Source organism: Notamacropus eugenii, chromosome 3, assembly GCF_028372415.1.
Source record: "Notamacropus eugenii isolate mMacEug1 chromosome 3, mMacEug1.pri_v2, whole genome shotgun sequence".
Classification (NCBI taxonomy): domain Eukaryota; kingdom Metazoa; phylum Chordata; class Mammalia; order Diprotodontia; family Macropodidae; genus Notamacropus; species Notamacropus eugenii.
The window spans coordinates 95,250,052-95,272,304 of NC_092874.1; the positions used below are offsets into that span (position 1 = coordinate 95,250,052).

A 22,253-nucleotide genomic window follows, 5' to 3' on the forward strand; every position below is an offset into this window, starting at 1 on the left:
ATGTTTCAGATTGGGGCTTCTGTTTAGTCAGAGTCCGTGAAGGACTGAGGGAGCCTAGTTGTACAATACCGAATAATATAGCTTGGCAGATATGGCGAGGTCAGCTTGTTTAAGTGAGCACAAAATGGATAAAGGATCAGAGAGTGAAGAAGAATCAGCAGAAAATGCTAGGAATATTTGAGAGATGATATAGGCAGAGGAATGAATCAGAGGTGAGACTGAGGAGTAAAAACTCATAATGAAGAATTTATTTGATAGAAAGATCAAGAGTACATTCAGAGTGGGACTGGAAGATTTTCTGTAACTCAGGTGAGGTTATAATCATCTCTCTCTCTCTCTTTCCCCTCCCTCCCTCCCCACCTCTTGCTTTAGGCATTTGGTATGTATTTATTCTGTGAGCATGTATATGTACATCTGTCTTTTTCTTCCTTCCCTTTTCTTAATGCAGTGCATGAAGGTGGGTTCTGATTATGCTTGTTGACAGATGGAGTAAGAGGTTTAAGATTCTATGTGGGAGTTGAGACTCCATTATATAGGCCTGTAAGTGCCATTGTACTTGAATGGGGAGGCTTTCCAACAGTGTTCCACGTTATCTGGGGTCCAGCGCTGGATATGGTTGGGTCCTTTGGCTTGAGGCCGTACAATGACAGTCTCCCGAGAAGCCAGAGATGGGTCCTCAGAGAAGAAGTTGAAAGGGCGGAGCAGAAAGCCCACAGAATTGCCAGGTGTGGATGTGTTAGGGATGTCCTCAGAGTGTGGGATGTGGAGGAAACCCACTGTTACCCAGGCTACCAGGTCCTATGGGGAGAAAGGAATGGGAATCAGGTATATAACGAGGAGATAGCAGGAGAGTTGAGGAGAGAGCAGAATACTGGAATTTGGGCAATATGACATTGCCGGGCATGGATTATTTCTAGAAATATCCCACTAACTCCCAAGGACTTACTATATTGATACCTAGGCTCAACCTTACATTAAGGGTCAACCTTTTAATGATCTCTGCACCTTATCCACATATCAGAGCCAAGAGACTTCTCCAACACATTTCTTCTTCCCAACTCTGTTTCAGTCCTTTGGCCTGATAATAAAACCGGAATTTCCAAAGTTCTTCACAGAGAGGTAGGATCATAAATCTGGAGTTGAAAGGAGGCTTGGAGTCTGAATTTTTGAACAGATGAGGAAATGGAGGCCCATGGAATCTAACTGCCTTTTCCAAATTCAAATAAGTAGTAAGCATCTGAGGAAGGATTTGAACTAAGTCCTTCTCAGTCTAAAGCTAGAGTGCTCTTTCTTCTTGTATGGAGGTCAGACATACTGGTTGGTTGAACTATCTAGAATGCTTCCCTGAAGAGAGGGAACTAGTTCAAGTGGAGGATGTTGGGGTAGCACATCAAAGTCAAGGAGTTAGGCCTCAAGGCAGGGCTTCTAAAGGCTTGGATGAGGGTTGGGCAAGGAGACAATGGGATTTGTACCTCATTCTCAATCTTCTCATTGTTGTGTAGAAATTCTTCAAAAACCACAGGTGGGTCCCAGGGATCATTCTGGTTGAAGATGCTGCTGCTGACCAGCTCAGACTCTCGGTATTTGGTTACTGCCAAAGGGTATCTATAAGCCAGGAGGGAAGCCAGGAAGTTTAGGTGCTGGGGGTAGCCTCTACACCCTTCCCAATCAAGGAGGCTGCTGTTAGTGAGGGAGCTCCATGTCTACTCTGAGGTTATGGATCTCTTCTCAATCCCACACCTTTTTCTTCATCTCCATGTAGATGCCTCCCTAATCTCCAGCCTTAGCCTCTCTCCCACCAGCTCCCTAACAGAAATCCCTACCTGGATGTCTTTCTGTCACCACATCCAAAAAATGGACTAATCACAGTCCCTTTGCAATCTCAACCTGTCCTTCTTCCTCTGTTGATGGCATAACTGTTCTCCAACTTACCTAGACTCAAACCTAGGAGGTTATTTTTGACCTCTCTTTCACTTCCTGTGGCTAATTACTTGTCAAGTCCTAGCTAGTCTATCCCTGTGGTATCCCTAACCTTTGTCATTTCCTTCCTATTCCTAGATCACACCTTCAGTTTATCTTATTGGTGTAATTCCTATCTGGTTATATTTCTTCCATTTATTATATGGAATTTTCAGAACTCTGAAAAATGGAAGGATCCAGATTTTGTTATGTTTTTCACTTTTTTTACCCTGGCCTTTTTTTTTTTTTTTTAAATAAAGCTATACCAAATGTCTAGATTAAATAGAATACATTTCTAAATTTAAAAGCAAAAAACTTCCTAAACAAACCAAAACAAAAAACCCAAAAATATTTCAGTTGCCTTGTGGTTGTTTTCTCTCACTTCTGTCTCTCTTTACTCCAGTCTTATGCCTTCTGCCACTGTCCAAATCAAATCAGCAAAAGCTTATTAAATGCTTACCATTTATGTGTTGCTATGCTAAGGGCTGGGGACATAAATACAAGTAAGAAGATTGTCCCTGCTTTCAATGAGTTTATATTTTAATGGAGATGACAACCATAAAAGAAAACTGAAAAAGGTGAGGTGGGAGAGGGGAGAAAGTGCCTAGTTGGGGGCTTGGCAGAGAAAGAAGTTTGGAGAGTCAGAAGCAGAGCTGGGAGAAGAGCGAAATAGTGAACATAGTTGGCCTGGGTACTTCTTTAAAATGGTGGTTCTGTCAATTTGAAAGGACTCATGATGGGAAATAACCTCCACATCCAGAGAAAGAACTGGTGAACTCTAAATACAGGTAGAAAAGTACCATTTTCACTTTCTTTTTTTTGTGTGTGTTTTTTCCCTTTTGATCTGTTTATTCTTTCACAACTGTGACTAATATGGAAATATGTGTTACAAGACTGCACATATATAATCTCTATCAAATTGCTTACCATTTTAAGAAGAGGGGAGGTGAGGAAAGGAGGGAGAAAAATTTGGAACTAAAAATTTTGTAAAAATGAATGCTAAAAATTGTCTCTGTATATAATACATGCATATGTATATATATATACATACATATGAATTAAAAAAATTAAAATTCTTTAAAAAAATAATGTTGGTTCTGTGAGAAAGAATCTTCTTTTTAACGTGAAACTCTGATCATGTAATTTCTCTATTGTAAGACCTTCACTTGCCTACAGAATAGCATCCAAGAACCCTTTCTAGTAGCACTCAAGGCCTTCCACAATCAAGGTTCTCATCTGACCATATCACTCCCCAAACTCACTAAAGTATAGCTTCTTATTATCTCCAGGAACAAATAGAAACTACTCTAGCATCTGAAAAACCATTAATACCTGGTACCAACCTACCTTTCAGGCCTTATGACAAATTGTTCCCCTTGACAATTCTATAGTGCAGTCAAACTAGCTTTCCTATTGTTGCTTATGAGCAGTACCTTATCTCCCACCTTTGGACCTTTGCACAGGTTAGCCCCCATGGTAGGAATTGGCTCTTTCCTGACTTCTACCTCTTAGAAACCATAGCTTCCTTCAAAGTTCAATTCAAATACTACCTTCTCCATAAAGACTTTTCTAATCCCCTCAATGGCTATCTAATAATAGAAATAAATAAGAAAAACAGTAGCTAATATTTATATAGAGCCTTCTATGTGCCAGACACTCTGTTAGGTGCTTTACAAATATTATCTCATTTGATCCTCACCATAACCCTGGAGGTAGGTGCTATTTCTGCCTCCATTTTACAATTGAGGAAATGGAGGCAAACAACAGTTAAGTGTCTTGATCAGGGTAACACAGCTAGTAAATATCTGAGGCTGACCTCAGGTTTTCTTGACTCTAGGTCCAACATTCATTCCACTGTACCCCCTAGTTGCCTTTCATCCCACTTATGCCAATGATTAGTGGAGTGACACAGTTGGTCTGCAAGTCAAGAAGACCTAAGTGTTGAGTTGCATTTCTGACCCATACAGGCTGTATGACCCTGAGCAGGTCACTTCACCTCTCAATGTACTCTCAAGGTGCTCCAAGAAGATAAACTGGGGAGTATGCTGCCTAGCATTGGTAGAGGGAGTTTCCTCACCAGAGAATTCTTTACACCAATGAAATCACAGGTCCAGTTCCTATTCATATATATCCATATACACACATTATATATGTGCACATACATACATATATACATGTATATATGCACACATACACACATATTGCCCTTCTCCCTCCTCCAAATATCATGTCCTTGAGGGCAAGAGGTTTTTGTCTTTCTATATCTCAGCAGTGCCTGACACAAAGAAGGAGCTTAATAAATGCTTTTTGAGTGACTGAAGTTATTTCTTCCACATCATGACTTTCCCCAATAGGGTTTCAATATGCTGTGGGCCAGCATAAGAAATTAAATGGGAATTTTTGGGAGCTTTGTGGAAGCCACAGGTGACATGTGAAGGCCAGCAGATAACAGAAAAAGTTTAGAAACTCAGAAATGCATTTTATATTTATATAAAATATATGTATAGTATTTCATACATATATGTATGCGTATAGTATATTTTAGTTAATGCTATTATACCATATCACATATACACTAATTAATACTATTATATAGTATTATATAATATCAACCCAAATTTTATAATAAAGTACTCTAAATATTCCATGAAAGCAAAAATTCAGGCTTTTTCTCTGATACAAAGGGAGGGTCAACAATTCTTATGTGGATTTTCCAGATTGCACACCCCTAACCCCTGTGATGGGGAAGGGATAACTGTACCTTTTGATTTTTGCAAACTGGACTGTTCGCTGTTTCCTGAACTCTTTTCATGCTGCTACCTACTTGATTTGCTTATAATGTTACTTACTCTTTGAATGTGCTTCTTACCATCTTGGACTGTTGAAATGTTCTTAAGAAGGTTCAATCTTCTTTATGAAGCATTCTCGGATCCTCCCCTGTTAGCAGTGATCTCTCCTTCCTCAGGCTTGTCACAGAACTTTTCATTCTCCCCTCTGCCCCCATTATATTACTTTTTGTATTAATAGCATTTGTGCACGTCTCTTCTGCCCTAGTAGACTGTATGCTCCTTGAAGGCCAGGTACTGTATCTTATTGATCTTTGTAACTCCCTCAGAGCATAGCACAATGACTTGCACAAAGTAGGTGCTTTACCAATGTGTATTGAACTGAATTAAATTAAAGCAGATGTTCTTAACATTTTTGAGTGTCATGGAACCCCTTTGGTGGTCCAGCAAAGCCTATGAACTCCCTCTTAGCATAATATTTTTAAAAACATAAAATAAAATACATAGAATTACAAAGGAAGCCAATTATATTGCAAGGACGATGTAATTTTTCCCCATTCAAGTTCATGAATTCCCTGAAATCTATCCACAGACCCCAGGATAAGAATTCCCATGTAAGAGAAAGCTGTCTCCCATTCCCAGCTCTGGGATCCTTCCCTCACCTGGCCCACGTGACCGCTCGTTCTTCTTTCCAGCCCGGAGGGAGCACTTGGTCAGCCATGGAATGGATTTGTATGCGGTAGCTACGCTTATGACCCCAAGGGTTCTTCTTGGGGCTGGTGAACAGTAGGAACTTGGGTAGCTTCCGGCCAAAGCGGAAGGCTGCTTGGCGCTCCCGGTGGCGTGGTGTCTCTTCCAGAATTGGCTGCACCACGTGGTGTCCTGGGCTCCAGGGGCTGGTGATGTTCTCCAGCTTCATCCCCATGGTCTCAAAGTCATTCTTGGTGCCTGGGTGGTGTGAAAGGAAAATGAGGAGGAACATGAGGAGCCAGTTGATCTCTCTAAAGTGCAAACAACTACAAATCCTGCCTAGAGACAGGGCGGTCGGGGTTCAAATTCTTCTTCAAACACCCATAAGACCCTGAAGAAAGTCGATCGACTACTCTTTGTCAGTTTTCTCACCTGTAGAATGAGAAGGGTTAGACTTGATGTTTTTAAAGCAGGGGGCTGCTGGAGCTGGCTTGTTGTGGCCCATTGTGAAATTTTCAGTGTGAGTACTTATACCTCATATATCAGCAAAAACTATGAATCAAGGCTTGGTTTATTATCTTACAGGTTGTTTACCTTTAAGAAAATGATGAAGAAAATGTTAATAGTGCTGATTAAGCTTAAAAGTGTGTCCTCTGCAATTTTTCCCCCTCAGAGGTTAAACATTCATCAGCACACCCCTGCCTTTCAGATCCTTTCCATCTTAATCTATGATCTTGTTCACAATTCAAATAACTAGCTTGCTAACAGCACAGCCTGAGCATTTACTTTGTCCAGAGGTCATTTTTGAGGAATATAGAAGGAATAGGAACTATGCTCTTTACACTAACAATTTATGGGTAACAATTGCCCCCTTCCCAGTTACATGCTACTTCAGATACTTTACTAGCTATGTGCTATTTGATCTTTGTTCCCTCCACTTTCCTCTTCTGTAAAATGGAAATAATAACAGCAACTACTTCCCAAGCTTGTTGGGAGGATTGAATGAGACAATATTTGCAAAGCAGTTAGCACAGTGCCTGGAACATAGTAGATGCTGTATAAGTGCTAGTTATCCTCCTCTTCCTCATCATCATTATATTCTGTATTCACCAAGATTAGGTAATTAGTTTGATTTTCACAGAGTAGGAACTGGGTGGTTCTTAAAACCTGGTATCTGTGAACTTGTGTCCAGCTTTCACCCCTTAACATTTCTACTCTATTTCAGGTCAGCCTTAGCCCTAATCTCAGTGCTATCCTCAAGCTTTTAGTACAGAACTCTACAACTCTACATGCAGCACATCATCCACAAGACCTTAGCTTACCTGACCCTATTCCAGGGGAGACTAAACTAAAATGTAGGAATCTGGACTGGGCTGGGCAGGACAGGTCTTCAGACATTCTCAGCTAGATTGACTCTGCTATTATTCTGGCCAGCTCCCCCAAAAGGGTCCACTTTAAGGCACTGAGATTGTTGCAAAAACTCTGCTTTATTGCTGCAATTCTCTGAGTTACTCTGGGACAAAGGAGTCAGGTTATGACTCCATCTTTCCATTGTGCTTAAGATGGCACAAGGTTAGTTGCATCCTTGGAGACCAAAACCTACCTAAATGTGAAGTTTTCATCTGGCAATGGTTCTATTTCTATATTATGTAATTCAACAAGGACACTGAACTTTGAGTCAAGGAGACCTGAGTTCAAATCCCAGCTCTGATACTTATGAGCTTGGCTATCCTTGGGAGTCATTGAACCTCAGTCTCATCATCTCTAAAATCAGGATACATTATTTTGAGGAATTCCAAGGATTCACCAGATCATCAAAGTGTTCCATCATACACACACACACACACACACACACACACACACACACACACACAAAATGTTGAGTACTCCTACTCTAATTCAATTCAGTTCACACATTGGTAAAGCATCTTCTGTGTGCAAGGCATTTTGCTAAGCTTTGAGGAAGTTACAAAGATAAATAAGATACAGTCCCTACCTTAAAGGACCATATAATTTACTAGAGAAGCTAAGTCAAGCACAAATCTTATAATACAAACTGCAACATAATAATTACAAGGAAAAAAGGGCACTGTATTGTAAGGGATAGTAAGCTGGTCTTGGAGACAGGAAGGCTTGGGTTCAAATCTGTCTCTTACACAGGAACTGTATAGTGGATAGTGATGTAACCTAAGAGACAAGAAGTCCTGAGTTCAAGTCTGCCTCTGCTGCAGGGCCTGTTTTTGCCTTTCTTTGTATCCCTGGAGTGCTTAGCATAGTGTCTAGCATGTGTGTTCAGTAATTTTTCAGTTATGAAATCATGAAATTTCAGTCATTCTTTATGGCTGGATCTGGGGTTTTCTTGGCAAAGATGCTGGAGTGGTTTGCCTTTTTCTCCTCAAGCTCATTTTTTCAAATGAAGAAACTGAGGCAGATAGGGTTAAGTGACTTGCCCAGGGTCACACAGCTAGTAAGTGTCTGAGGTCAAGCTTGAACTCAGGTTCTCCTGACTCCGTGCCTGGTACTCTAACCACTGCAGACTGCCTACCTATCCAATGCCTAGCACATAGTAAGTATTTAATAAATCCTTGCTGATTTAGCTTGATTTGACATACTAGCTGTATGACCATGGAAAAGTTACTTAACCTTTCTTTGCCCCAGGGAACTCTGTACACTATAAATTAAAGAGAATTTGCTGATCATCATTAGAGGAAGTTGTCATACCAGGAAAGTCCCCACAACCAAAAAAGATCATCTAATTCAGATAAAATAGTCCCCTTGAAAAACTCCTAAATGATCCCCCTTTACAGAATTGTGGCAAGGAGAGCATTTTGTAATCCTGAAAGTAGGAGGTAAAGAGACAGACATAATAGCAATAGTGATGATGGCTGTAACAATGCACTCTGTATTTCACAGTAGACTAAGTTTCCTCTTATACTCTCAGGCTACAATGTATATTGCCAAAGAGCATCCTGGAGGCTTGTATAGTTTATTGTTTTTTCTCTGCCACTCAGGCAGATTTGCCATATTTGTAACTTTGTAACTTCTGACTTTGCCATCTGGTTGGCCAAGGTTGGCCAAACTGGTTGAAGGCCACATCCAAGGCTATTATGGGAGCTTTTAGGAGCATCCATCTTTGCTCTTTCCCTCTTACTGGAAAATTGTCAAAAGTTCAAGGGACTAAACTGGCTATAGGAGGAATGTCTAATTGCCCTTTAGTACTGGTCTTTGTTCAGACTCCAAAGTCCTACCTGCTACATCCAGGTCAACACGGTAGTGCACTAAGTGAGTATGCATGTTGCCCAGCAGGTGAGTATGGAGGCGGGTTCCATGGCGCAGCCCTTCGGGTGTGAAGAAGGTGGCGAAGACATAGCCTGTAGCATGCATCTTGGCCTCCATCACTCCATTGTGATGGAAGATGAAGTCCCACACGTAGTCATAATTGTAGACAGTTGTGATCACCCTAAGAACCAGCACATAGCCCTCAAGTCCCGCATAAAAGTTGAAGCCACCCCTGAAGTTGGAGTCAAAATGGCGTCGGAGGGGCACACTTGTGGGCATCTCAAATATGCAGAGGGCATTGGGATAGTGGGTAGGGGCATCAGAATCATAGAAGTGGTGGGCATCCAGGTAGGTGGCTGTCTTGGGACAGTCTATGCCAGGTGCCAGCTCATGAGTGACACTGCCCAGGCCCCAGCCTACATCTATATATTTGGTCTGCATACTTGCAGGTGTGTGGCCCCCATATAGGGCTATGGCCTCCTGCACGCTCACTTCATAGGCAATACGCTCACCCCCAAAACGCAGGTTCAGAATCTGTAGTCCAGTGGAGGTACGCATTCGAAAGGCAAAGCTCCACCCCCCATATACCACAGCATTGCCCTCCAACCTGTAGCGTGGGCCCTGGGGCTCAACCAGGTGGGGAGCAGACATAGCACTGGGTGTAGGGAAGTGATCTCGGAGCTGGTAGGAGGAAAAGAGGGGCTGTTCCTCTGTACCCCCTCCCTGTCCCTGAGGAGGGAGATCTTTAAGGATCACTACATCAACTTTCCCTTCCTCATACTTCTCTGCCAAGTCCTTTGGGCTCTTATAGAATTTCCCATTGTACCAGACCTGTTCCACCCGCCATTCTTGGGGATCTGAACTCTTATGGTCCAAAAGGAACTCCAGCCCTGTGGGATGTAAGAAGAAGCCTTCTACAAAGCGCTGCATAATAAACCAAGAGCGACGCTCGCCAGAAGCCAAGCCTCTGGGGGACACATCAGTGAAGGTTAAACAGTGGTCAGTGCAATTAGGGGACCAGAAGCTTTTGGTATCATGAAGGAAATGATTTAAGGGTATGATGGCATTCATCAAGGTCTGGTATAGAAGATCATATTCAACAGATGAGATGGGTCTTGATCCCCAGGAAGGATTATGCCCAGGCCTAGGGGGCAGGACTCGCATGTAAGTGGGCCAAGGCAGTGGTCCCACAGCAAACTCAGTGATGTTGGGATGTTCCTGGGCCCCAAAGAAGATGACAGCTCGAGCCTCTCGCACAGGACGATTTCCCCCTTCATCTAAAAATTTCAACACTTGATGCTTCTTGGGCAACAGTGTCTCAATGAGGAATATGGAATTCTTGGCCAGAATACCAGTCTTAGAGGATGCTAGCTTCAGATCCTTTTTGGCCCAGAGGAAACTCCGCACTACCCGTAGCTCCTCTGGACTCAGGTCTGCAAATACAGTTGCCTTGCTCCTCAAATTCCAGGAGGAGTGCTCTGCCATTGCCACCGTCAGAAACAGCAGCAGCCCTCCAAGCAGCCAGGCAAAGCCTGGGGGCCTTTGTGCCATTGTTCTGAAACATAACAGGGCAGTTGAAATGAATATGTTATGGGAAAGAATGAATTCCTGTCAAGTCCCATCATTACGTTTTCTGCCCTAGTCTGCAAAGCTCATGATATCTCTTCTCACCCTGAATATAGCTCCCACTGCTAGCCTCCTGTTGAATCTATTTTCCTATTTCCATAGCCTCATCTCTCCTCACCTGGATCACTGATCAAGCCTGCTAACTGATGTTACTGCTTCTAGCCTTCCCACAGCACATTCCTATTACAAGAAAAATGTCTCCTAAGTACCATTCAATGACGCTATTCACCCATTCCATATTGCTCATTGGGCTTGGTCTAAACTTCTCAAGATAGTTTTTGACTTCCTTTATCAATAATTCTCTTCCTCAACTCTCAAAAGAAGAGGAGTCAGTAGAAAATTCATCTCAAATTAACTTCTCTCAGCCTCAGTTTCCTCATGTCTAAAATGGGGACAATAACTCCTTTAGTGACAATAGTTGATAGTTGCAGAGAACAGATTTAGATTCTATATAAGCGGAACTTCACCCCCTCTACCCCCAAACTTCCTAATGGTTGGAGTCATCCAAAAGAGAGTTGGGAGGGCTCAGGAGGTAGTGAGGAAGACTTTCTTGGGAGTAGTCTTTGATGAACAGGTGGATGTCAGTTGTCAGGATAGTGTAGAGAGGCTTCTTGATTAGGTACAGGTTAGATGAATTGGTCTCTGAGGTCCCTCGAAATGCTGAGATTCTGTGATAGACCTCATAAGATCATTGTGAGGAGTGAATGAGAGAATGTATATAAAGGACTTTCCAAGCCTAAAAGGCCTGTATAAATGCCTGCTCTTATAGCGATAGGAATAGGGAGGGTTTGGAGGGAGCAAGTATTTATACACCAACTACTACGTGTCAGGCATTATGCTAAGAATTTTATAAATGTTACCTTATTTGATCCTCACAACGACCCTGGAAGGAGGGCTATTACTATCCTCATTTTACAGTTGAGGAAACTGAGGTAGGCAGAGGTTAAGTAACTTGCCCAAGGTCACACAGTACAAATGCCAGATGATGCATTTGAACACAGGTCTTCCTGACTCCACGACTGGGGTTCTATCTATTGCTCCCACTAGCTGTGTCTAATAAGGAATAGGAATTAGGTCTGTGATTTCTCACTGGTATAGGGGAATCCTGGCTGGAGAAACTCCCTTTACCCATGCAAGTTGGCACCTACTCTGCAACATATGATCTTAAGGAGTTGCTATCCCCCCTGAACATGAATGGGAACTTCTGTGTTTTATTGAGCCTCTTAGTTCCCCAATTCTCTCTAATTTTCCTTCTGGTCCTCCCTTCTTCCTCTGGTCCCCCAGCTAGGGAATAGCTTCATTTACCACCCCCTTCCACCACTGATCCTCCCTTTTGCCTTCAGCCTCATCAGTTTCTTCCCAATAGTGACCCTGGTACCCCATTAAAACATACCTGGGTATTCTGCTCAGACACTCTGCTTTTGAATTTGCTGCTGTCACTGACAATCTTTGCCCCCGAGCACTTGATCCTTGCCTGTACTCCTCACCTCTACTCTGAGAAATATAGCTTTATAGGATCCCGCCCAGGGAGGAAAGGACAGGGTGAGGCAAGGGGCCAAGTTGATACATGTGGCTCAAGAGGTAGCAAGGTCTACAAACATTGCAGGATGAGGAAATAAGAGGGCGTGCTGCTTGTCCCAGATTGTCCCCTGGAACTTATTCTCCCCACCTCCCACCCTGGAAATCTCCTACCCTGCCTTTGAGAACTTCTCTCCCTTCACCACTTCCAACAGCCAGTTCTTTCTCTCCAAGAGCCATATCCCTGCTCATCTCCCTGTATTGTGGTTGCTGCCCTGCCTGATGGATTCTTGTCACATATCTTTCTACAGCTGTAGCCCTGACTCCAAGAGGTATTCTTATTTTTCCCTCTTCTGAGTCATATCATAGAGTTGTACTGAAGCACTTGAAGGATTTCAGGCACTAGAGTAACTGTAGACATTTATTGAGCAATCCTGACTAAGGGGGACACATCATCATCATCATCATCTTTCAAATTTATATCAGAATTACAAGATCTCAGTGGTGGAAGGCATATCAGAGGTTCTTTAACACATCAAGACAAAAGGAGGATGAATAAATGCATGAAAAGCTATTTATGAAGTGTTTACTATGCATCAGATTCTGTATAGATGCATGTATGTAGAAATCTTAGAAATAACTGTAAAATCTCTAAGTTGAAAGAAAGTATTGATTTGCCTTTGGAACAAGATGAGGGTCCCAGAGAAGCCTGATCTCACATCTGTGGCATCCTGATGGTACACAGAAATGTAGGATCTGGTGATGAGGGAGCTGGACAGGATGGTAGGAATGGGGACACAAAACCTAGCACAAAGAATGAAGGGAAAAGAGAGGAGCTCCTGTGTTCCAGCCTCCATTTCTGATCAGATGCATCAGCAACTTCCTTGGGACTGTTTTGATGGTTCAACCTTCACTTTAAGTAGACTCTCCATATTCCTCTTCAGTCATCTTCATGCCCTGCCTCCATATATATACTCTCCCTTCTGCCCCCTTTTTTAGTTCTAGCTCTGTCTCTGGCCACTACTTCCATATATGTGTTATCATCCTTTATTAGGATGAGCCTGAGCATTTCCTGAGAATTGTTTGCTAGTTTGTATTTGTATCCCCAGCTCTTAATAGAATGTCCAGAACATAGTAATCAACTAATCAAAATTTTTTCATTCATTTGTCGCCCTTAAAAACTTTGGAGATCCTAATCCCAACTTAAAAACTCCTGGGATCCTTATCCCAACTCGTACTGAGGAATTGGTTCTGAGAGCAAGCTAGATACTGCTCTCGTTTAGGATTCTTGGGCTCCCCGTGAGGAGCTGGAGTTTCTGTAATGCTATTAATTTGAGACTTTATTCTGGTTTTTAGACAAGGAGAGAAAGGATTCTGGACTGGAGTGGTGATGGAAAGCTTCAAAGGGTTAGGGAGACTTGAGATAGGACCTAAAGTTGGATAGGACTTGGTTAGATAGGCTAGGGCAGGGGTGGGGAACCTGTGGCCTTGAGCCCATATGTGGCCCTCCAGGTCCTCAAGTGCAGTCTTTTGACTGAATCCAAACTGTGGGCCTTGAGGATGCAGGTTTCTCACCTCTGGGCTAGGGGAATCAGAAGAACAAATATATGGGTATTGGAACGACATGCTTTAGGTGGGGCACAATGAATAGAACAGATTGATTGGAGTAAAAAAATTGTATGGGGGAGAAGCAAGAGATTTGGTAGTGAGTATGGCTTGTGGTTCATCTATTAAGTTAGAGATGGTGGTGAGGTCTTGAAAGGAAGATGTTTTGAGGCAAGGAAAAAGCCAGGATAGGACTCATAAAAAGGTGGAACCTAGAGAGATCTGGGACATCCTTCTGTAGGAGCAAGATTGAAGGTGAAAGGAAAAGGGGATGGAAGAGGATAGATAGTATCTTGGAAAAATGAACATGAACTTGGACATCCCTGCAACCCCCAGACCACTTGGTCACCCCTGGACTCCTCCCTCAGTCCCTCTATAACCAAGACCCATCTTCTTCCTCCAAAAGTGTTCAGACTCTATCCAGCCCACTTACATTGGCATTATAAAAGCTCACTGTTCAACCTGGTTGCTTGCATTAGTGATACAAATGCTCAGATTCCTTAAGAGTCTACCTAATATTGAAAAACTTTAATAAACTTTGATTTTCTTTGGCTGAAAGAAGACTTGGGTTGAATTCATTCAAGCAGGGCCCAGCATGTTGCTATTTTGGGGTCCCAAGCACCCCTAACCTCACCAACTCCATACAGATACACCTTCATTACAATTAACTTTAAAACCTAGTCTTGTTCTATGCAACAATGATTCAACATCACATCTATATTTTTATTTCCTTTCTTTTATCCAATAATTCCCACGACATTTAGAAAGAATATCCTATTCCAGGGATTTTATCTTTCACAAGACTGTACAAGAGTACCAATTTACCCAATTATTTGATTGAAAATAGCCAGATTTCACTACTTGCATGGTACTCACATCTTAAACTACCTGCTTTGATTACAGAAACATGCCATAAAGAAGAAAAGCAAGGGCCTAACTAGATATCATCTCCATCTTATAGCCAGACTCAGGAATAGCCAGGGAAAACACTCGTTTTCAGAGGAACACAATGAGGAAACTGAGCCAGAAAGATCCCATCCCAGGCTGAGGACAGGATCGTCCCCTGAGGTAAACCTCTACCAGTAACAGTCACATTCTTCTCTGAATAGCAGAACACAATTTGTTATGGTCCCAGAGGCTTTTACATCAGATGATAGGTTTTACTAATCAAAAATTTTTACCAGGACTTACATCTTAAATAATTAAATTTGTCCTGAAAGCCAATCACTAGAGATCATTTATCACCAAAACAAGGTGCTTTTTAAGGAACTCCATATACAAAAGTTTACCAATTTGATATACTTCAATTTTGCTGGATGCACTTTACATAGAAACTACAACTTTAACAAAGCAAGTTTACCCAAGTCTGAGGTGCTTGGGTGATGCTTCCAGGCTTTTCCAGCCTTAGGGGTCCAGGGTGGGGTTGGTGCCCCTCCTTCCTTGGACAATAGGGAAGAGTCAACATTTTTTTTCTTTTCCCAGACCTATCTGGGCAACTCTGAGTTCAGATTAGATCTTAAGAAGTCCTTCTGTAATAATGACTGGACTTTGAAAGGAAAGGGGATGGGGAATGAGACCACTAGGAGGCTGTTTGTCTTAAAATATCACAGAGCTTCCTGGAGTCACAAAATTCCTGGTCTCCTTTACCTTGTCCCTTATCTTCCAACTCCCATAAAACCTCTATGTAACAAATTAGCTTACAAATGTAAATTTGGTAGGCCTTAATATTTGATAAAACATTTCTTCAAAAAAAATTTCCCTTTCTTAAAAACAGTTTAAAATTTATCACAAAACACTTTTGAACCTGTCAACCTGAAAGTTTGATTAAAAGAGGCAAACAGGTTAAATTCATGTTGTTTATTCCCTTAAAACTAGCAGATACATGATCATGGAGCCAGAAGGAAACATCTGACTGACTGATACAAGAATGACCAGGCTTAAGTACAATTTAACCCATTCATCATCTTTTTTTAAAGAATGCAATTCCTAATATAACAACATTTAAATTGTAGAGGGCTAAGGGGAATGCGAGCCCCATGATCAAGGTTATAGCTTAGGCGAAGCCTGTCCACAACCCTGGCAAAAGTTCTCCATGATCCTGGAACCTGATGTTCTTGCAGATACTGATGTTCTTGCAAAAAGTTGCAAGAGAGCCTGGGAACTCAGGAACTAGCTTTGGAGAAGGGTAAGCTTTGTTACTTGCTTTGGGTACAAGGACATGGGTGAGTCACAGAATGGTGAAGTAATGGGATGAGCTTAGCCTGCATGTAATTGTGGTTACAACCTTTAAATACCCTGACCCTCAGTTGAATAAACAGATTGCTTTCTTGCTTTCCTGCCCCGGTCTTTCCTACCAACCACTTGCTGAAGCACTTTGTGGATGCTGGCTGTCCGCAGCATTAAATGAATTACTTTTTCAACAATATGCCTTATTATATATTTAAAATGAAGCAAGTCATTATCAATTTAAGTGAATGCATTTCCACATCACCTTGCACAGAAATTCATCTCACCAACACATGGACACATGCTATTACCCCTAAACCACTGTATCCATTTTCATAATAGCCAAGATTTCTTTCTTTTCATTTTTTTCATTTTTATTTTTATTAAATTTATTTATTTAACTTTTAACATTCATTTTCACAAAATTTTGGGTTACAAATTTTCTCCCCTTTTCTCCCCTCCCCCCCCCAAACACCAATCATTCTAATTGCCCCTATGACCAATCTGCTCTCTCTTCTATCATCCCTCTCTGCCCTTGTCTCCGTCTTCTCTTTTGTCCTGTAGGGCCAGATAGCTTTCTATACCCCTTTACCTGTATTTCTTATTTCCTAGTGGCAAGAACATTACTCGACAGTTGATCCTAACACTTTGAGTTCCAACTTCTTTACCTCCCTCCCTCTCCACCCCTTCCCTTTGGAAGACAAGCAATTCAATATAAGCCAAACCTGTGTAGTTTTGCAAATGACTTCCATAATAGTTGTGTTGTATAAGACTAACTATATTTCCCTTCATCCTATCCTGTCCCCCATTACTTCTATTCTCTTTTGATCCTATCCCTCCCCATGAGTGTCGACCTCAAATTGCACCCTCCTCCCCATGCCCTCCCTTCTATCATCCCCCCCACCCTGCTTATCCCCTTATCCCCCACTTTCCTGTATTGTAAGATAGGTTTTCATACCAAAATGAGTGTGCATTTTATTCTTTCCTTTAGTGGAATGTGATGAGAGTAGACTTCATGTTTTTCTCTCACCTCCCCTCTTTATCCCTCCACTAATGAGTCTTTTGCTTGCCTCTTTTATGAGAGATAATTTGCCCCATTCAATTTCTCCCTTTCTCCTCCAAATATATTTCTCTCTCACTGCTTGATTTCATTTTTTTTAAGATATGATCCCATCCTCTTCAATTCACTCTGTGCACTCTGTCTCTATGTGTGTGTGCGTGTGTGCATGTGTGTGTGTGTAATCCCACCCAGTACCCAGATACTCAAAAGTTTCAAGAGTTACAAATATTGTCTTTCCATGTAGGAATGTAAACAGTTCAACTTTAGTAAGTCCCTTATGACTTCTCTTTGCTGTTCACCTTTTCATGGTTCTCTTCATTCTTGTGTTTCAAAGTCAAATTTTCTTTTCAGCTCTGGTCTTTTCATCAAGAATGCTTGAAAATCCTCTATTTCATTGAAAGACCAATTTTTCCCCTGAAGTATTATACTCAGTTTTGCTGGGTAGGTGATTCTTGGTTTTAGTCCTAGTTCCTTTGACTTCTGGAATATCCTATTCCATGCCCTTCGATCCCTTAATGTAGAGGCTGCTAGATCTTGTGTTATCCTGATTGTATTTCCACAATACTTGAATTGTTTCTTTCTAGCTGCTTGCAATATTTTCTCCTTGACCTGGGAACTCTGGAATTTGGCCACAATGTTCCTAGGAGTTTCTCTTTTTGGATCTCTTTCAGGTGGTGTTCTGTGGATTCCTTGAATATTTATTTTGCCCTCTGGTTCTAGAATCTCAGGGCAGTTTTCCTTGATAATTTCATGAAAGATGATGTCTAGGCTCTTTTTTTGATCATGGCTTTCAGGTAGTCCCATAATTTTTAAATTGTCTCTCCTGGATCTATTTTTCCAGGTCAGTTGTTTTTCCAACGTGATATTTCACATTATCTTCCATTTTTCCATTCTTTTGGTTTTGTTTTGTGATTTCTTGGTTTCTCATAAAGTCATTAGCCTCCATCTGTGCCATTCTAATTTTGAAAGAACTATTTTCTTCAGTGAGCTTTTGAATCTCCTTTTCCATCTGGTTAATTCTGCTTTTGAAAGCATTCTTCTCCTCATTGGCTTCTTGAACCTCTTTTGCCAATTGAGTTAGCCTATTTTTCAAGGTGTTATTTTCTTCAACATTTTTTTGGGTCTCCTTTAGCAGGGTGCTGACCTGCTGTTCATGCTTTGACTTCATGTCTCTCATTTCTCTTCCCAGCTTTTCCTCCACCTCTCTAACCTGATTTTCAAAATTCTTTTTGAGCTCTTCCATGGCCTGAGCCCATTGGGTGGGCTGGGACACAGAAGCCTTGACTTCTGTGTCTTTGCCTGATGGTAAGCATTGTTCTTCCTCATCAGAAAGGAAGGGAGGAAATGCCTGTTCACCAAGAAAGTAACCTTCTATAGTCTTATTTCTTTTCCCTTTTCTGGGCATTTTCCCAGCCAGTGACTTGACCTCTGAATATTCTCCTCACACCCACCTTGCCTCCTGATCCTCCCAGCCAGCGTTTGGGGTCTGAGATTCAAATGCTGCTTCCAGCCTCAGGGCTTTTGGCAGGGGCAGGGCTGCTATTCAGTGTGAGATTAAGTTCAGGTGCTGAGGTCGGGGCAGGGCCGCCTCTCAGGCTCAGTTCCCTCAGGGGGTTTATGCACAGACCTTCAACAATGGATCCAGGCTCCTGCCTGCTTGGGGAGCCCTGCCGCTGCCTCTCAGCTTCTGCCACACGAGGGGGCCTGAGTTATGGGGGCACCCCACTCCCCTCTCGACCCACCAAAGAGACTCTCTCACCGACCCCCATCACCTGTGGGTGGAGGGACTTGTGTGGCCGCTGGAGATCCTGTCCCTGAAGCCTGCTTGGATCTGTTCCTCTCGGTGCCGCGGCCACGGCTGGTCTGGGCTGGGCTCCGCGTCTGCAGCGTGACGGACCTTTTGCGAGAGGTTTGCAGGTCCCTCTGGAACAGAAATCTCCTTTGCTCCACTGTTCTGTGGCCTCACTGCTCCAGAATTCTCCATGAGTTACTTTATACAGATGTTCTATGGGTTGTGGGTTCGGAGCTATGTGTATTTGCGTCTTTCTACTCCGCCATCTTGGCTCCGCCCCAATAGCCAAGATTTCAAGTGGAAAATTTACCATCATATCAAACATTAATAACATTCTTACATTATAATCAAATATAACAGTTTCAAGCTATCAAATTTTTATCACATCCTTTAAAAATCCCAATTGATGTATAAAAAAATCTAAATTTAAAAATTGTACAATAATTACATTAGATTAATTTTGCATCTAACATATGCCCATCCCTGTGTCAAGCACTTTACAATCGTAAATGCCAAATAACAATATCTTTTTCTGCTTGATCCTGATAGGAAGAGCATTCTCAGATACTGCTCTTTATTCCTTCAGGACAGATTTTGACTTGAATCACATCAAATCTGGATTTATAATCACTAATAGTAGACATTTTAACTCCCCCTATTTTCTTTTAAGTCAAATATTCTTGGTCCTTAAAAGAAAACATTATCCATAACTTAACATATTCCCTTGAAAGAACATGTAGTGACAGTTCTCAGCTCTAGATAACTTTTTTTCTCTTCTCTCCTTCCTTAAAGAGTTGAAATCCTGTCCCCTTTTTTTTAAAGGCTTAAGATAAAAACAAAACAAAACTTCTTTAGGCTTTTAGTTTTGAAACAGATTAACTAAAGAGCCTAGCCCAGACAAAAGATCTAAGGAATCTGAATCAAAGCTGACAAGGTGTGGCTTCCAAGCAAGGACCTTGGGAGTTTAATAATTAATAGCAATAATTACAAATCACAGTAATCAATCTTTACCACAGTACACATTTTTAAATTTAGTAACCTTCCATTACTTTGTCTATTGGTTTCCCAATCAGGCTAAACATTTTCTGAAGTAGGATGGGGGCGGGAAAAGGAGTAGCTAAAAGCACAAGGTCCCAGCACACAGACATACTGCTGTCCCACTGATATCTTTCTTCCTTTACTTTTCAAATAAACTAAATACTTACCAATTTCTTCCAGCTTCTTTGTTCCTTTAAAAAAGCCCTATTAGTTAAGTGCCTAACAATATGCATATCAAGAAGGCCACATTTCCCCCCCAGTCTCCGCAAAGTCAGTTAATTTTCACCAATTTCCAGCAAAGGAAATTTCCCTAAGGTAGGAATTCTCTCTCAATATTCTCTTTCTCTAGTTACAGACCTTAGAAATTTCTCACTACAAAACATGAAACACTTCACAAACACACACAGGCAAGACATTTAACAAAGCATTATAGAGTGCACATCAATTTAGAATTCGAATTCAGACCGGTCAAAAACTCAGAGTTGTTATTTACTCTGATTTTTAGCCGATTTCAAATTTAATTTCAAAAGGATCCTTCCCAGAATCTAGATTCTCCCTCCTCCCTCTTCCTCCTCTCTGCTCTCTTTTGGGAGCAAACCTGGGGAAGGAATATAGCTAACATTCCTTCAAACAAGTTTCTAAAAGAATACTCAGAGAATTCTTTATCCCCTTTCCAGTACCATTATCTTAAGAGCACTTACTTTCCACCTTAGGACTCCAAACATCTCCAAAGAACTGGTTGTGCCTAAGATTCCTTATGCTAAGACTTCCCTTGAACAGATGTCATCCTGTGCTGGGCTGGTCCTACGTAGAAGAGTGCTCACTTCTGACTGATGGGGTTCAGACTCTGGGAACTTCCTTGAATTCTCCTTGAATCTCCCCAGGATCCTCCCTGGGTTTGATCTATGGAGACCATCCTGGGACCCCAGACTACCTGGCAATACCTGCTTCTGGCCCAGGCCCTCCATTGTCTGATATCTCCTGATTGCCTCCACCAGTTTCCAACACTAGACCAGTCACCCCCTCCTTGGACTTCTCCTCAAGACTCTCCTAAACCCCTCCTGTCATCACCCTAGACTACCGGATCACTCCTAGATCCCTCCTACAGTCTTTTCTGTATTTAAATTCCATCTTGCCTTCATGAAGGCGCTCAGATTCAATCCTTTGTTCTACATTCAATTTCTTGTTCTACATGCCCATGGAGCAATCTGGAAAAAAAGGGGATATCTGACAGCAAAAAACTCCCCTATCAAACATGCCCTTCTATGTTTTGGCCTTGCCATAGTCATTTTTATTTCTCTCCAGAGAAATTATCTTTTCTTTATACTTCTTTAGTGCCTGTTTGGTGTGTTTGGTGTGTTTTGGTGTGTTTGTGCCTAACCTCCTTGCCAGGTTTGTCTTCCAGAGTGCAAGCCATCAACTTCCAGATGACTGCTCAGGCTATATACCCCTTAAAAGGACCCATCGAGTCAGGGACAGCTCTATGTCCCTTGCCAGCAGGAAGCAGTTTCAGAAGCTGAGACCTTAGCTCTTTACCCTAAAAGAATTTGGGTCCAATCTGTTTGAGGGGGGAATGATGGGGTTCAGACTCTGGGAACTCATCCTCATCACCATCATAGACAAACCTCATTTATCAACCTAGGATCCTGAGTCAAACAAAGCAGTACTTAGTCATTGATATTTTCCTGCAGTTGCTCAGGTCCTTGACTTAGGCTGACTCTGGTGATCAATTTATTGTTTTACCTGCGTTCCTGGGTTCACAACGATTCTAAACTTTCCCTGGGGAAGCTAGCAGTCAGAGGAGGGGAAACTTGCTTGTGGATATTTGGGCCATTGAAAACCAAAGGGCGTGCTTCCCATCCTCCACAGCAAGCTTGGTGCTAGAGATTCCAAGAGGAGCCCAATGAGTGAAATAAGGACATTGTGAAGACTTTTCATAATAAAATATGGGGAATATTGTATTTTCTAAATAAAATCTCTTTTCCATAAGGCTTCTCTCTGGATACCTGATCCAGGAATCCAGGGCTTGTGGGCTGTTAGGGCTCCTCCCCTCTCTTCTCTCTGTGATAGTGCTATGGACTGTAGCCCAAACTTGCAAGTTAGTCAAATCTGTCCTTGTTTATAGATAAGGTCCTTCTTCTCCCCCTCCCCTCCATTTTACTTTATTTATAGAATAGCCACATCAGCAGTCAGTTAGGTATTAAATAAGGAAGCGTGTTAGGATAGGTGGATCCTTCCCAGGTCTTGTCTAGTTTTTCGTGCTTAGATTGTAAGCCCGCCTCCCAGCCAATGGAGAGGTGGGATAGTGGAGGGGTGGGATACTCTGTGTTAGGCTATATGATGGTGCTTTATCCTTTGTAAGCTGCCTCCTTCCATTAGCCCTATCGGGGTGGAAGGACGCCCCTTTCTCAGGAAAATTGAATAAAACACTTTCTGTTCTTACCTAGAGAAGTCTCTTAATTTATTTAAAATTTTGGGTAAGGGTCTTGTAACCCACACACCAACAACTAGCCCCAACTGTGAGAAACATGCTCACCTTAAATAAAGAACAATACTTATTGTGAAACCAGGAAAGTTTTTCTTAATCTTTTTTTTTTTTTTATTCCCCCTGAATGGATGGGTAGCTCCCGCCACACCATCTATTGGCCATGTGACTTCATGTTCTCTTCTCTGA

General features: G+C 42.0%; 1 protein-coding gene across 1 annotated transcript; it reads right to left on the minus strand.

Moving 5' to 3' along the window:
- Window positions 1-226: 226 nt before the first annotated feature.
- On the minus strand, window positions 227-11,844 carry AOC1 (amine oxidase copper containing 1). The gene is made up of 5 exons (XM_072652240.1): window positions 11,734-11,844; window positions 8,684-10,269; window positions 5,408-5,693; window positions 1,473-1,605; window positions 227-798 (listed from the first exon to the last, which is right to left on the minus strand). The coding sequence occupies exons 2-5, from the start codon at window positions 10,263-10,265 to the stop codon at window positions 529-531; spliced, it is 2,271 nt and encodes a 756-aa protein (XP_072508341.1). The 5' UTR covers window positions 10,266-10,269; window positions 11,734-11,844; the 3' UTR covers window positions 227-528.
- Window positions 11,845-22,253: the final 10,409 nt, after the last annotated feature.